This window comes from Heptranchias perlo, chromosome 13, assembly GCF_035084215.1.
Source record: "Heptranchias perlo isolate sHepPer1 chromosome 13, sHepPer1.hap1, whole genome shotgun sequence".
Taxonomy (NCBI): Eukaryota; Metazoa; Chordata; class Chondrichthyes; order Hexanchiformes; family Hexanchidae; genus Heptranchias; species Heptranchias perlo.
This window is the reverse complement of record NC_090337.1, coordinates 37,358,391-37,374,143: the sequence shown is the minus strand read 5'-3', so window position 1 is coordinate 37,374,143 and position 15,753 is coordinate 37,358,391. Positions and strand designations below refer to the sequence as shown.

Sequence of the window (15,753 nt, the reverse complement as noted above, 5' to 3'; positions counted from 1 at the left end):
ATAAAAGTGAAGTTATCTACTTCGGAAGGAAGAACAGAAAGGCAGAGTATTTAAATGGTGATAGATTGGGAAATGTTGATGTACAAAGAGACGTGGGTGTCCTTGTACAACATGCAGGTGCAGCAAGCAGTTAGGAAGACACATGATATGGTTGGCCTTCATTGCAAGACGATTTGAGTATAGGAGCAAAGATGTCTTACTGCAGTTATACAGGCCTTGTTGAGACCACACCTGGAGTATTGTGCGCAGTTTTGGTCTCCTTACCTAAGAAAGGATATACTTGCCATAGAAGGAGTGCAGCGAAGGTTCACCAGACTGATGCCTGGGATGGCAGGACTGTCGTATGAGGAGAGATTGGGTCGACTAGGCCTGTATTCACTCGAGTTTAGAAGAATGAGGGGATCTCATTGAAACATATAAAATTCTGACAGGGCTAGACAGACTGGATGCAGGGAGCGTGTTTCCCCTGGCTGGGTGGGGTTGGGGGGGTGTGGTCATGGTCTCAGGATACGGGGTAGGACATTTAGGATTGAGATGAGGAGAAATTTCTTCAGAGGGTGGTGAACTTGTGGAATTCTCTACCACAGAAGGCTGTGGAAGCCAAGTCACTGAATATATTTAAGAAGGAGCTAGATAGATTTCTAGGCACAAAAGGTATCAAGGGGTATGGGGAGAGAGCGGGAATATGGTATTGAGATAGAGGATCAGCCAGGATCATATTGAATGGCAGAGCAGGCTTGAAGGGCTGAATGGCCTACTCCTGCTCCTATTTTCTATGTTTCTTATCTGAACCCGTTTTCCCTCCAGTTTTTTTAGTTAAAACTCTATCTACCATTCCAGTTATTCGATTCGCGAGGACCACTGGTCTCAACCCGGTTTAAGTGGAGCCTGTCCCTATCGAAAAGCTCCCTCTCTTCCCCAGTACTGGTCCTCATGCCCCATGAATTGAAGCCCCTGTCTCCCACACCAATGCTTGAGCCATGCATTTAACTCTCTGATCTGTTTGACCCTATGCCAATTTGCACTTGGCTCGGGTAGTAATCCAGAGATTTACCTTTTTGAGGTTCTGCTTGTTAATTTAGACCCTAGCACCTCGAACTCCCTCCGAAGAACCTCGTTCCTAGTTCTACCTCTGTCGTTGGTTCCCACGTGGACCATGACAGCTGGATCCTCCCCCTCATGCTTCAAGTTCTTCTCCAGCTGCGAGGAGACATCATTAACCCTGGCACCAGGCAGGCAACACAGCCTTCGGGACTCCTGGTTGTGGCTGCAGAAAACATTATGTATCCCCTACCACAACCACATCCCTTATTACTCCCTCCACTTGAATGGCCTCCTGTACTACGGTGCTGTGGTCAAATTGACAATCCTCCCTGCAGTCTTTGTTCTCATCCACACAGGTAGCAAGTACCTCCGACCTGTTGGACAAGGTCAAAGGCTGAGGCTCCTACATCACTGCATCTTGGGTCACCATACCTTCCTGACTTGCAGTCACATCCTCTTGTCCCTGACCAAATCTAAACTATTACCTAACCTAAGGGATGTGACTGCCTCCTGGATCAAGTTGTCTCTTTCACCCTCCCTGATGCATCGCAATGTCTGCAGCTCGGACTCCAGCATAACAACTCTGAGCCAAAGTTCCTCAAGTTGTAGACACTTACCGCAGATGTGGTTGCTGGAGATCTCGCTGGTCTCCACCAAATCCCACATCTAACCCTGTTTTATATAATTAATTAATCAAAGTTTCTATGTAATTAATTAACTTGGTTTATTAGTTTTTTTAAAACTAATTAATTGACCTACTTTAAACTAGTTTCCCGCTCTTTAACTATTTAGTTTTAAGACTTTTTAACTAACACTAACAGACTAACCACTAAACACTTGCCAATAAACTAAATATTTACACTGACTTACCCTCAGTGCTCCTCTGTGACATCACTTTATGTCATCTTGATTTTTTTTCTTTTTTTGATTTCATCCCTCAAGTCCATTCTCACCGCTCCTTTTATTGGCCCCTCGGGTTTGCTCCCGCCACAGCTTTTAAGTGTAATCATGTTTGAAAGTGGATAGTGGAGGGCAAGAGTAATCCCAAATTCCTTTTTTTCCATTACAGAAAGTTTCTTCCAAGTGTCCACCTCTACCTCTAATGTGTGCCTGTCATGAATGTCAGTTCTCATAGTGTTACATAGAGTCTACAGCACAGAAACAGGCCATTTGGCCCAACTGGTCTATGCTGGTGTATATGCTCCACATGAGCCTCCTTCCGCCCCCCTTCATCTAACCCTATTAGCACATCCTTCTATTCCTTTCTCCCTCGTACTTATCTAGCTTCCCTTTAAATGCATCCATGCTATTTGCCTCAAATACTCCTTCTGGTAGTGCATTCTTGCTACTCTTTGGGTAGAGAAGTTTCTCCTGAATTTCCTATTGTATTTATTAGTGACTATTTTATATTTATTACCTCTAGTTTTGGACACCCCCACAAGTGGAAATATTTTCTCTTTGGCTACCCTATCAAATCCTTTCATTATCTTAAAGACCTCTATCAGGTCACCCCTCAGCCTTCTCTTTTCTTGGGAAAAGAGCCCTAGCCTGTTCAGCCTTTCCTGATAAGTATATCCTCGAGTATCTGATATCATCCTTGTGAATCTTTGTTGTACCTTATCCAATGCCTCTATATCCTATCTATAATATGGAGACCAGAATTGTGCACAGTACTCCAAGTGTGGTCTAACCAAGGTTCGATACAAGTTTAATATAATTTCTGCTTTTCAATTCTATTCTTCTAGAAATGAACCCCAGTGTTTGGTTTGCTTTTTTATGGCTTTATTAACCTGTGTCGCTACTTTGTGATTTGTGTATCTATACCCCATTTAGATTCTTATTATCCAAGTAGTACATGGCCTCCTTATTCTTTGTACCAAAATGCATCACCTCACACTTATCTATATTGAAGTTCATTTGCTGTTTACAACCCCATTCTGCAACTTTATTAATGTCTTCCTGTGTTTTGTCGCATTCTTCCTTTTTGTATTAACTACACCTCCCAATTTTGTGTCGCCGCAAATTTTGAAATCGTGTTTCCGATTCCCAAGTCCAAATCATTAATGTAAATTGTTATCAACAGTTGTCCCAGCACCAATCCCTGTGGAACACCAGTTCCCATCTGAGTAACTATCCTTAACACCTACTCTCTGTTTTCTGTTTTGTAGCCAGCTTGCTATCCATTCTGTTACCAGTCCCTTGACTCCATATGCTCTGACTTTAGTCATGAGTCTACTATGTGGTATCTTATCAAAGGCCTTCTGAAAATCCAAATATATTACATCTACTGCATTACTCTTGGCTACTCTTTGTTACTTCGTCAAAGAATTCAATAAGGTTGGTCAAACATGACTTTCCCGTTTGCAATCCGTGCAGACTAGTCTTTATTTTTGGTTTCTAGATGTTTTTCTATTACATCTTTGAATAACATCCTTACTTAAGTGTCATTTCTTCATTGTTTAAGACTCTTAAGACTTGGAAGCATTGCTGGTGACTGGGGTAACCTGAGTTCTAGCAGCTCACAGTGGGCCTGTGGTTTGAAAGTAAGAAACTGTATTCCAGGCCCTGGACTATCTAAGACTATGGAAGGTCTAGTATCATTATAAATATTGGAAATTTGGCAACTTGCTGTCCCTTTTCAGGAGGAAGGTACCTGCCTTTTGGTGGTGAAAACTGCACTCATCTTGTAGTGGAGAATACAGTAAAACAACTGCCGTTTTTACCGTCCAACAAACTGTTTGTCGTAAAACAGGAGGTGAGAAACATCTTTAATCTAAGACAAAAACTCTGGTAATAGAATAATGGCTTCCATTAATGAATGCATGGTAGCTTTTGGCATCAAATTAATCTCCCCTGCTTTTTATTTTCTCCTTGTTCTGGGTCTCTTGAGTCACGTACCATATGCCAGGTAAGAGTGCAAGCAGATAACCTGCATGTTGTCTTTCAGTGTTACTCATTGAAAGAATTCATTGAATGTGGTTGTCTCTGGCTTTTACATCCTTGTTGAAGTGCTTCCCCAGTGGGACAGCTGAGATTAGACTTGCTGTGGGGCACTAGGTATTAGGAGGCGTTCCACCATTTTGTGGTTTAGTGTGCGTTTTTCTTTAATAAGTATTCCTTCTGGCATTGGTCATTGCTTTCACTGAACTGTTAATATGTTGGCAACAGTTAACATCTTCTACATTGTATATCTTCTAGTTAAGCATACATGTATAGTAAAGTCTGTCTTCATTTTTAGTGGTTTTGGGGAAGCATACAGATGGATGCCAGAGCTGGAGAATCCATGTACTTGTTTGAAGAGGTATGCCAACTTTTTTAACCACATTGGTGGACTTTTTTTTTCTTCTGGAGATGTGTTTGGCTGAAAAAGTGATTTTTGTTTTCTAATTATAGTCAGAAAGTCCAACCCTTAAGAAGTCTGTGTCTTTGCTGTCATTGAGCACACCAAATAGCACGCGTAAGAGACGCCGCTTACGAGATACACTTGCACAGTTAACAAGAGAGACTGACAACCTTTCGCCTTTCCCTCCACGCAAAAGGCCATCAGCAGAAGCTTCCATTTCCCTGGGATCTTTGCTGGACATCTCAAACACACCAGACTCCTGTGGAGGTGGGTTAACAGATTATCTTTTACATTCTACTGAGATGAATGAAATGATTAGTTTGATTCTATTGAGGAAGCAGTAAAATATATTGAATGAAACCTTAAAGTTGAGTGAATTGTTAATAACGTTCATAACTAAGTACATACTGTTAAGGAAGGAATAACCAGTGCATTACTATTTAATTGTCAGTTGCTTATTTTTCTTTCAGAATATGCAATGAACAGGATAGTAAAGAGGCATAGAAAAAATGATAGACAGCAAGGCACATTTGTGCAAGTTGGCAAACCGATCCATAACTGGAGAGTTCAGAGATGGCAAAAAATTGGAAAAAAGTCTGGCAAGCTTATTGATAATACCAACTCAGAAATAGAACATGCCAAATTTCTAGAATTTCTTCTGCAAAAGAAAGAAGGACCCGAATGTTACACTATTGGTTCCCCCATTAGCATTCCAGAGGTAAAATTAGTTCTTCAGTTTGAAGATACACCTGAGATTATAAATGAAACAGAAAAAGGAAAAACCTTTCAAAAACAAGCCATTGTAGAATTTCCAGGAGTTACTGAGAGAAACGATGTCTTGTGCAGCAACACAGTGATTGAGATAGATGCTTCTGTCTGCACTACAGAAAACCTTGATGGTCAGGTAGATGAAGGACTTTTTCCTCAGAAAAATAATGCTGAGGATAATATAGCAGACTTTAGGAAGGCTACTGACTTGTCACGAGTAATTGATATTAAATTGACAGAGTTTCAACAGAGTAGCTCTGACAAAAATGTGGATGGATCTTGTGATCGGGAGGAGAGGTTTCCAACTCATGACAGTCCAGATAAAGATGGAGATCTTGACAAATTACAAAAATGTAATAGTGCTGCACTTTCCAATATGGTTAAAACAGAATATCTAGACTTGGAGACAACGTTGCCTGATGATCAAATGCAGCAATACTTTCAGAAAAGCAAGAAAGATGAATTTCAACCAATCACCATGATTGAAAACCTGTTTTCTCTCGAGGATGTAGAAATGTCCTCGGTCTCTGAATGTTCCGTGGCTGAAAGCTTTAGTTTCTGGGATGTCAGTGCACTTTATAGTGAAGGTACAAATGTTCCTCAATGCAGGATGTTATCAATAAAACCATTTTACAATGTCCTTTCATTAGGTATCTTTTGTATAAAAACAATTTAAGGTTATTCATTAAATGAAATTCATATTTAAAATCTAAGGTGATCAGTAGCATCCTTTTTGGTTTTGTACTTGATGCAGGACAATTTAAAGTTTGAGCTTTTATGCTTAGTCAAGTGTAATTTCATATTTTTCCTGCCTCCCCGGAGGTGGAAACTATATGGATATTAACTTGCCTGTTTTGGATGCGGTTGAACAAAATTCAAGCCCTTTTTTCCCCCCTTATAGAAACGCCCAAGTCCATAATAAAACCATCAAAATGCTACTCAGCTATTCCTGCAAAGCAGTCTGCTCGCTGGCAGGTTGCAATGGAGCTGTACCAAACAGAAAGCAACTATGTAGATATTTTAACTACCATTATTCAGGTAAGCTCATGCAGGGAATGATTTTTCGTTGTTTATACTGTAAGTAAAGTGCTGCTAATACAACCCGAAAAAGTCCCTTTGAGACCCTGGCTGGATTTGCATGATCATATCACTATATATAGGAGTACACTGCAGTGATTATTTGCAGCCTTTTCTTCTCCTGTCATCAAGTCTATATCTCTATTTCACTGCACTCTAATTAAATCATGCTAGCCCATGGTACCAAATAAATTTTCTGCAGTGTAAATGAATAGAAATCATATTTCAAGTTCTGTGGGTCAAAAGAGGAAACTTTTTGGTTATGCATAGACTTGAAAAATATCTGCCTTGAGTTTTGGCAGAATGTAAGCAGCCCATTCTCTACCTTTTTGATACAGAATTAGCAGCCACAGAAACTGAAGGCTTTCTGCAAGCTTTTCTGTTATGTTTTGCAACTAGATATCAATGCTTTTTGTTAATGACCCACAAGAAGCAACACTATTTCTCAAAGGGCAACAATAACCTCAGTCATGGCTCCCTTAGATGTCAGCCTTAGCTCAGTGATTGCCTCTGAGTCAGAAAGCCCTGGGTTTAACTCCTGCTCCAGAGACTTGAGCACATAATCTAGGGTGACATTTCAGTGCAGTACTGAGGGACCGCTGTTGGAGGTGCTGTCTTTCAGATGAATGTTAAACCGAGGCCCTGTCTACCCTTTTCAGGTGGACGTAAAAGATCCCATGGCATTATTCAAAGGAGAGTTCTGGTGTTCTGGCCAATCTTTACCCCTCCACCCTCAACCAACATTGCTAAAACAGATTATACAATGTTTGTGGGACCTTGTGTGCTCAAATTGGCTGCTGTGTTTCCCTACATTATAATAGTGACCACACTTCAAAAGTACTTTATTGGCTGTAAAGCACTTTAGATCAAGAAAGGTGCTATATAAATGCAAGTTCTTTTTTTCCCTTGCTTCATAAGTTATTACAGTTTTTTTAAAACTCAGCATGGAAATGCTGTTTTTATGGCATTGAACTTCTTTTGTGATTGCTTAAGTCCTCGAGACCTTGGAACCTAGTATTTTCATTCTTTATATTATATAGGTTTAAAATGCTGTTAATCTATTTGGACCATATTTTTTGAGCATAGGTACATGACTGCAACCCACATAACCGACCCAAATCTGTTGGTTTTCCCTTCACGTAGTTTTAGATGGAAAAGCCCCTGGGTCTGTTCAATGTTCCTCGGTAGCAGGAAGCAGTGAAGACCATTCCTTGCTTTATAGGAGGCTGAAGCTTGATTCAGATTCTAACTGGGATAAATGCATTCTAAAGTGTATATAGTAGCAATCTTTAGGCATGACATGTAAGACGAGGACATATTAAAATATTGTTACACATCTTGTTAAAGATGTGTAACAATATTTGCATGCCAGCAGTATCCACTTTCATCTGTGACATCATTTGTTGCTCTGGCTGCTAAACTTGCTATCCACTAGAGGGTTTAAAAGGATTAAGTTGTATGATGGGACCATAAGTGTTTTTTGATTACCTTCTCAATGGAATTAGCAACCTTCTATCCAGCAAGTTGTTCTAACAGATCATATACTCCAGTTTCACTAGAAAATCCATCACCTTTGCACTTTTGGGTACTGTAATCCTTGAAGGGACATATACTGGTCTATGTGTTCTTAAAGCACAAACTGCAGTTTGTCCAGAGCCTAGTTTGCCCTGGAGCAGAAAAAGACCATAGGTTTCACTGACTGCTTATGGGCTGCATGACTATAGTAAGCAGCATTGGCTGATCCATGTTCTACACTACAACTGGTGTATGAGTTATTGCTGGATTACAATATCTGTGAAGTGATGTAATTGTATTGAAGTACTGTAGTGAAAGGACATAAAACAGATACTACACTCTTTAATGGTGCTTTTTCTCTCCTCCTCCCCTTCCCCCCCCCCCCCACCCCATGCTAACAATGCATAAATATATGATCATGAATTTACTTTAAAAAAAATTATAACCTTTTGTGTTGAGATAATGTTTTAGTTGTCACTGTTAATCATACTTTAAAATGCTTTCAGTTATTTAAAGTTCCTTTGGAGAAAGAGGGTCAACTTGGAGGACCTATTCTTGCACAAGAAGAAATAAAAACAATTTTTGGCAGTATACCAGATATTTTGGATGTGCATACAAAAATTAAGGTAAGCACACTTCTATTGTACAAGAAATACTGAGACAGTATGGTTGTGAATAGCAATTGCCTATATTAATACTTGGTTTGGGGTAGCAATTCCCAGGGCATGAGGAAGATGGTTTAAAATGTTATTGATTGGTCATGGCTTCTGTAAATATTGGAAGTGATGTTCTTATCTTCAAACTTATTTGGGTAATTTTAAATGCATGTGTATTCTTGGTGATCTTATTTTGCTTCATGATGCTACAGCAAGTGGTAGAATGCAGTAGTGTGTGCAGGGAAACATTTTATAAGATATGCAAAGTTTTCAGAATTGGGTTATCCAGTACATTAGGAAGAAACTAATCAATATAGAATTCATACATGTTACATTAATTTCACTGGCAAAGACGATGGTTGTAATATACTGATGTGAACTTGGATGAAGGCAAAAAAAACTAATTGAAATCCAGCCTCTCGTTCACTACTTCATCATGACTGAATCCAATTAATGTGTATCCAGATGAAAATTTATACTTCTTATTGCGTTTGGAAGTAGATGTGCAATATCCAACTTTGTGGTGTCCAGCAGGTCGGATATTTGTTTTTTTTCTCCTTCGTGATTTTTCTTACCTGTATTGTTGCTGGTGAGCAACAATACAGTTAAGATGTTCAGAGACTGAAAATCTTGAGCCTATTAACTTTTCAGGGCTACCTGTGGAAACACTTAGAAAATTCCAGCTGTTGTTGGTGTGGTGGCACTGTAAATCTGCTAAACCTTAATTTCCAGAAATTGAAATAGGCTTCTTGATGAAACTAGATTTATATGTTACGGAAATTCTATAATTGATGCATGACTTGCATCTCTTTTAGTGCTGCACATGGTAAGTTGAGGAATGTGATTGGGAGCCGGGGTAGGAGGTGGTTTAATAAGTGGACGAAGAAAAATTTGGAAGAGGAGCTGGGAACAGGTGGAAATAAATGTAACTGGAAACAGCTGGTGATAAAGGATAGAGCCCCACTCAAATGCGTCATGCTACTTTTATCTATATTAAAAGACATCTGCCACACAGAGACCCACTTTTCCCCCATCTGATCTAGATCCACCTGTAATCTATTATCATCTATGGTCCTTACATCTGCATATAATCTGTCATCCGCAGAATTGTGGACAGTTTCCCCAAAGCCTTCATCCAGATCGTTGGTGAAAGTGGTCATGAGCAACAGCTCTCATTCTGATCCCTGCAGGGTTCTACTAGTGACCACTCCACCTCCCTGCAGAATCACTACCATTGATAACTACTTCCTGTATATGGAAATGAAATCAGTTACTTATCCAACCCAGAATCTGCCTGCTAATACAATAAGACTCAATCTTATTTTGTAGCCTCTTGTGTAGCACTTTGACATGGGCATTTTTAAAGTCAAGATACATAATCATGATCAGGCTTCCAACATCTAACATAAATCGCTTGCATATCTTTCCACTATCTACATAATTGCTCACTGTCTCCTGTTTGAACCTTGATGACTTTTAAATGCTTGTTCTTGTACACACGTGGCTCACTTTGAAGCTACCACCATTGAAAAAGAGGGATTCCTTGTTGAGGTTCCTAATAGATCAAAATGAGGAAATGCCGTTTGGCTCTCATGAGGCTCCATTGAAAAGTATGCTGTCTAGTGACCTTGTCATGCTTGGACATGAATTTTAATGTTGAAGGACAAATTTATGGAAAGAATGAATAAGGTCATACCTTGAGACATTTAATGTAACTGCATAAAGTACTTCTGAAAGGGAGTATATGAAAGTTTTTTTTCTCCCCCGCAGACTGATCTTGAAGAACTTATGGTGAACTGGTCAGAAACTCACAGTATAGGTGGCATAATCCAAAATTATGTAAGTATTGACTTTTTAAAAAAAAAAAAAAATCATTCGGCTCCCTCACTGGCCTAGTAGGTGAAGGAATGGGCTGGTATCGTTTGAAAGCCATTGAGACTAGAAATCTCAGATTTGATTCTTCAGTCTGTGCTATTTGATTTCAGCAGAAGTGCTACATTTGGCCCAGTGCTACTAGTCCAGGGAAGGTAAAAGTTAGAGTTCCTCCTGTTGACTTCATCTGTCAACTGGATTGCAGATAGGGTCAGACTTGGGTGTGTTACTCATTATGGTTAATTAGCTCGACAACATTAGCTGGCATGGCTTGAGTTATGAAGAACAGCCGGCTGTGCAATATATTGCGTGATTGTGGGCCATCTGTACTATTGCAACCTAATAGAAGTCAGCGCCTTAGGGAGGAAAGGGGAGTTTTTTAAATCAAGTTTTGTTTTAAAGTTGTGGACATCCATGTGAGTTTTACTTCTTTCTCTTCCTGCTCCTGTCGTCATGGTGCAGTAACTAGATTTATGGTTTTGTGCTAAATTTGAGATGTTAACTGTTGGGAATGAAATACCTTTTCACTTAGTTTCACTAAGAAATTAAATGCTATTTGGATAAAACCACACATTTGACCACTGAACCTGAATACTCCACTACAAAAATCTGCCTGAGTGGATTAAGTTACTTCCTGTTCCCTCCTCACTCCTTCCAAATACAAATTTTTTGCATTTGAGGGTATAGTAAATACTCCACTGCAGTAGAAGTCAACTGTACTCTGGGTGGGGGACTTCAATGTCCATCACCAAGAATGGCTCAGTAGCACCACGACTGACTGAGCTGGCCGAGTCCTGAAGGACATAGCTGCCAGACTGGGCCTGCGGCAAGTGGTGTGCGAACCAACACGAGGGAAAAACTTACTTGACCTCGTCCTCACCAATCTACCTGTCGCAAATGCATCTGTCCATGATAGTATTGGTAGGAGTGACCACCACACAGTCCTCGTGGAGACGAAGTCCTGTATTCGCACTGAGAACACCGTCCAACGTGTTTGGCACTATCACCGTGCTAAATGGGATAGATTCAGAACAGATCTAGCAGCTCAAAACTGGGCATCCATGAGGTGTTGTGGGCCATCAGCAGCAGCAGAATTGTATTCCAGCACAATCTGTAACCTCATGGCCGGCATATTCCTCACTCTACCATTACCAACAAGCCAGGGGATCAACCTTGGTTCAATGAGGAGTGCAGAAGAGCATGCCAGGAGCAGCACCAGGCGTACCTAAAAATGAGGTGCTAACCTGGTGAAACTACAGCACAGGACGACATGCATGCGAAACAGCGGAAGCAACGTGCTATAGACAGAGCTAAGCGATTCCACAACCAACGGATCAGATCAAAGCTCTGCAGTCCTGCTACATCCAGTCATGAATGGTGGTGGACAATTAAACAACTAACGGGAGGAGGAGGCTCTGTAAACATCCCCATCCTCAACGATGGCAGAGTCCAGCACGTGAGTGCAAAAGACAAGGCTGAAGCGTTTGCAAACATCTTCAGCCAGAAATGCCGAGTAGATTATCCATCTCTGCTCCTCCCAATATCCCCACCATCACAAAAGCCAGTCTTCAGCCAATTCGATTCACCACATGATATTAAGAAACGGCTGAGTGCACTGGATACAGCAAAGGCTATGGGCCCTGACAACATCCTGGCTGTAGTGCTGAAGACTTATGCTCCAGAACTAGCTGCGCCTCTAGCCAAGCTGTTCCAGTACAGCTACAACACTGGCATCTACCAGACAATGTGGAAAATTGCCCAGCTAAGTGCTGTCCACAAAAAGCAGGACAAATCCAATCTGGCCAGTTACCGCCCCATCAGTCTACTCTCGATCATCAGCAAAGTGATGGAAGGTGTCATCGACAGTGCTATCAAGTGGCACTTGCTCACCGATGCTCAGTTTGGGTTCTGCCAGGACCACTCAGCTCCAGACCTCATTACAGCCTTGGTCCAAACATGGACAAAAGAGCTGAATTCCAGAGGTGAGGTGAGAATGACTGCCCTTGACATCAAGGCAGCATTTGACGGAGTGTGGCACCAAGAAGGCCTAGTAAAAATTGAAGTCAATGGGAATCAGGGGGAAAACTCTCCAGTGACTGGAGTCATACTTAGCACAAAGGAAGATGGTAGTGGTTGTTGGAGGCCAATCATCTCAGCCCCAGGACATTGCTGCAGGAGTTCCCCAGGGCAGTGTCCTTGGCCCAACCATCTTCAGCTGCTTCATCAATGACCTTCCCTCCATCATAAGGTCAGAAATGGGGATGTTCGCTGATTGCACAGTGTTCAGTTCCATTCGCAATCCCTCAGAAGCATTCCGTGCCCGCATGCAGCAAGACCTGGACAACATCCAGGCTTGGGCTGATAAGTGGCAAGTAACATTCGTGCCAGATAAGTGCCAGGCAATGACCATCTCCAAGAAGAGAGAGTCTAACCACCTCCCCTTGACATTCAACGGCATTACCATCGCCGAATCCCCCACCATCAACATCCTGGGGGTCACCATTGACCAGAAACTTAACTGGACCAGCCATATAAATACTGTGGCTACAAGAGCAGGTCAGAGGCTGGGTATTCTGTGGCGAGTGACTCACCTCCTGACTCCCCAAAGCCTTTCCACCATCTACAAGGCACAAGTCAGGAGTGTGATGGAATACTCTCCACTTGCCTGGATGAGTGCAGCTCCAACAACACTCAAGAAGCTCGACACCATCCAGGACAAAGCAGCCTGCTTGATTGGCACCCCATCCACCACCCTAAACATTCACTCCCTTCACCACCGGCGCACTGTGGCTGTAGTGCATTGCATCCTGTGGATGGTACACAGCAATTTGCCAAGGCTTCTTCGACAGCACCTCCCAAACCCGCGACCTCTACCACTTAGAAGGACAAGGGCAGCAAGCACATGGGAACAACACCATCTGCACCACCTCCAAGTCACACACCATCCCAACTTGGAAATATATCGCCGTTCCATCATCGTCGCTGGGTCGAAATCCTGGAACTCCCTTCCTAACAGTACTGTGGGAGAACCTTCACCATACGGACTGCAGCGGTTCAAGAAGGCAGCTCATCACCACCTTCTCAAGGGCAATTAGGGATGGGTAATAAATGCCGGCCTCACCAGCGACGCCCACATCCCATGAATGAGTTTTTAAAAAAAATTAGCCTCTATACATTTGTCATTAAATTGGATTGTGAAAAACTTCAACATTGTTGAAACTGGGCCAGGAGCAGAGATCCTTACTTTCCCTTATTTCTTTGCTTCCTGCCCATAACCTCAAAAAAAGCCTAACTAGATGATATCTTAGTGGAATCAAAGAAGAAGTCGACTCTTCCATCTGGCAGTTCAGTTCAGCTTTTAGGAGCTTCCCCAAGTTACTATTTTTGACTGAGTAAGTAAATGTTCTTGGGAACATTCTTGGTGTCTTGAATTAAATGATTTTCTGTTGGAGATATATTTTGATAAACTGGCTTACAATAAACTTGGGTAAATTCTGAAGGATTTATTGGACCCAAAATTTCTAGAGATCTTTGATCATTGGGGAGACCTGAAGTGTCTCGTCACAAGATTTCAAAATGGTCTTTTTTCAAAGACTAAAACCCCTATGTGTCTGGAGAAACACTATTTAGATAACGAGTAAGTACTTGTTTTACATTGATGCAACGGAAAGAAATGGTCAATTGTATTTTTTTTTTCCCAGTCAAAGGACTTGGTGAAGACTTATCCACCATTTGTGAACTTCTTTGAAATGAGCAAAGACACTATTGGCAAGTGTGAAAGACAAAAACCAAGGTTTCATGCCTTCTTGAAGGTATGGGCTTTTATTGAAGCATTTGAATGTTGAATTACATAAAATGTACAGCACAGAATCAGGCCATTCGGCCCAACAGGTCCATGTTGGTGTTTATGCTCCACAAGTGTGGTCTAACCAAGGTTCTATACAAGTTTAACATAACCTTCCCTGCTTTTCAATTCTATCCCTCTAGAAATGAACCCCGGTGCTTTGTTTGCTTTTTTTTGGCTTTATTAACCTACGTCGCTACTTTTAATGACTTGTGTATCTGTACCCCCAGATCCCTTTGCCTCTACCCCATTTAGACTCGCATTTTCAATGGAGAATGTGGCTTCCTTTTATTCTTTCTACCACCTCACACTTATCTATATTTAATCATCTTGGCCTTTTAATTCTCTTCTTTCTGAAGGGTACAGATATCCTTAAACTTACCTGAAACCACTGACTGAATTCAATTATGATTTAAATTGGCTAGTTTCATGTACATAACCTCCTTTTCTAAGGCTGCAATAAAGGTAATGCTTTAGCTTTGAAGTTTTTAACACTATGTACATAGGGTTTGCTTGGCAGACATTTTAAAATAGTGAGTTCCAGACCCCCACCCAGAATCTGGTTGAAAAAATTTCTCCTCCGCTCCCCTCTAATCCTTCTACCAATTACTTTAAATCTATGCCCTCTGGTCACAGACCCCTCTGCTAAGGGTAATATGGAAGGTTTCATCCAACAATGTGACACACTGGTACCTTTTCATATCAATCTTAAATTGCATCTTTTTTCTCTTCCCACCCACTTGCCTCCACTAAAAGAAATCAGTGTGTCAACTGAAAAATCATAGAATCATAGAACGTTACAACACAGAAGGAAGCCATTCAGCCCATTGTTTCCGTGCCGGCTGAAAAAAGTTATCCACTTAATCCCACTTTCCAGCACTTGGTCTGTACCTCTGTATGTTATGGCACTTCAAGTGCACATCCAAGTATTTTTTAAATGCAATGAGGGCTTCTGCCTCTACCACCCTTTCAGGTAGTGAATTCCAGACCCCCACCCACAATTTGGTTGAAAAAATTTCTCCTCCGCTCCCCTCTAATCCTTCTACCAATTACTTTAAATCTATGCCCTCTGGTCACAGACCCCTCTGCTAAGGGAAATAGGTCCTCTCTATCTAGTCCCGTCATAATTTTCTATACCTCAATTAAATCTCCCCTCAGCCTCCTTTTGTTCCAAAGAAAACAACCCCAGCCTATCCAATCTTTTCTCGCAGCTAAAATTATCCAGCCCGGGCAACATCCTCGTAAATCTCCTCTGTACCCTCTCTAGTGTAATCACATCTTTCCTGTAATGTGGTGACCAGAACTGTATGCAGTACTCAAGCTGTGGCCTAACCAATGTTTTATACAATTCTAGCATAACCTCCCTGCTCTTGCATTCCTTTATTAGCCGAGGCATAGAATATATCCCGTATGCCTTTTAAGCACCTTATCTACTTGCCCTGCTACCTTCAAGGATCTGTGGACATACACTCCAAGGTCTCTCATTTCCTCTACACCTTTCAGTATCCTCCCATTTATTGTGTATTCCCTTGCCTTGTTTGCCCTCCCCAAATGCATTATCTATCACTTCTCTGGATTGAATTCCATTTGTCACTTTTCTGCCCACCTGACCAGTCCATTGATATCTTCCTGCA

At 41.4% G+C, this 15,753-nt stretch overlaps 1 protein-coding gene across 2 annotated transcripts in view; it reads left to right on the top strand.

Moving 5' to 3' along the window:
* ect2 (epithelial cell transforming 2) overlaps positions 1–15,753 on the top strand; it is a 68,308-nt gene that overhangs the window by 29,990 nt on the left and 22,565 nt on the right. For both annotated transcript variants that reach the window (XM_067995337.1, XM_067995336.1), the window contains exons 8-14: positions 3,687–3,799; positions 4,283–4,345; positions 4,438–4,654; positions 6,057–6,193; positions 8,254–8,373; positions 10,174–10,242; positions 13,977–14,087. In XM_067995337.1, the coding sequence (XP_067851438.1) occupies positions 3,687–3,799; positions 4,283–4,345; positions 4,438–4,654; positions 6,057–6,193; positions 8,254–8,373; positions 10,174–10,242; positions 13,977–14,087 (830 nt within the window). The remainder of the gene's footprint in view (positions 1–3,686; positions 3,800–4,282; positions 4,346–4,437; positions 4,655–6,056; positions 6,194–8,253; positions 8,374–10,173; positions 10,243–13,976; positions 14,088–15,753) is intronic.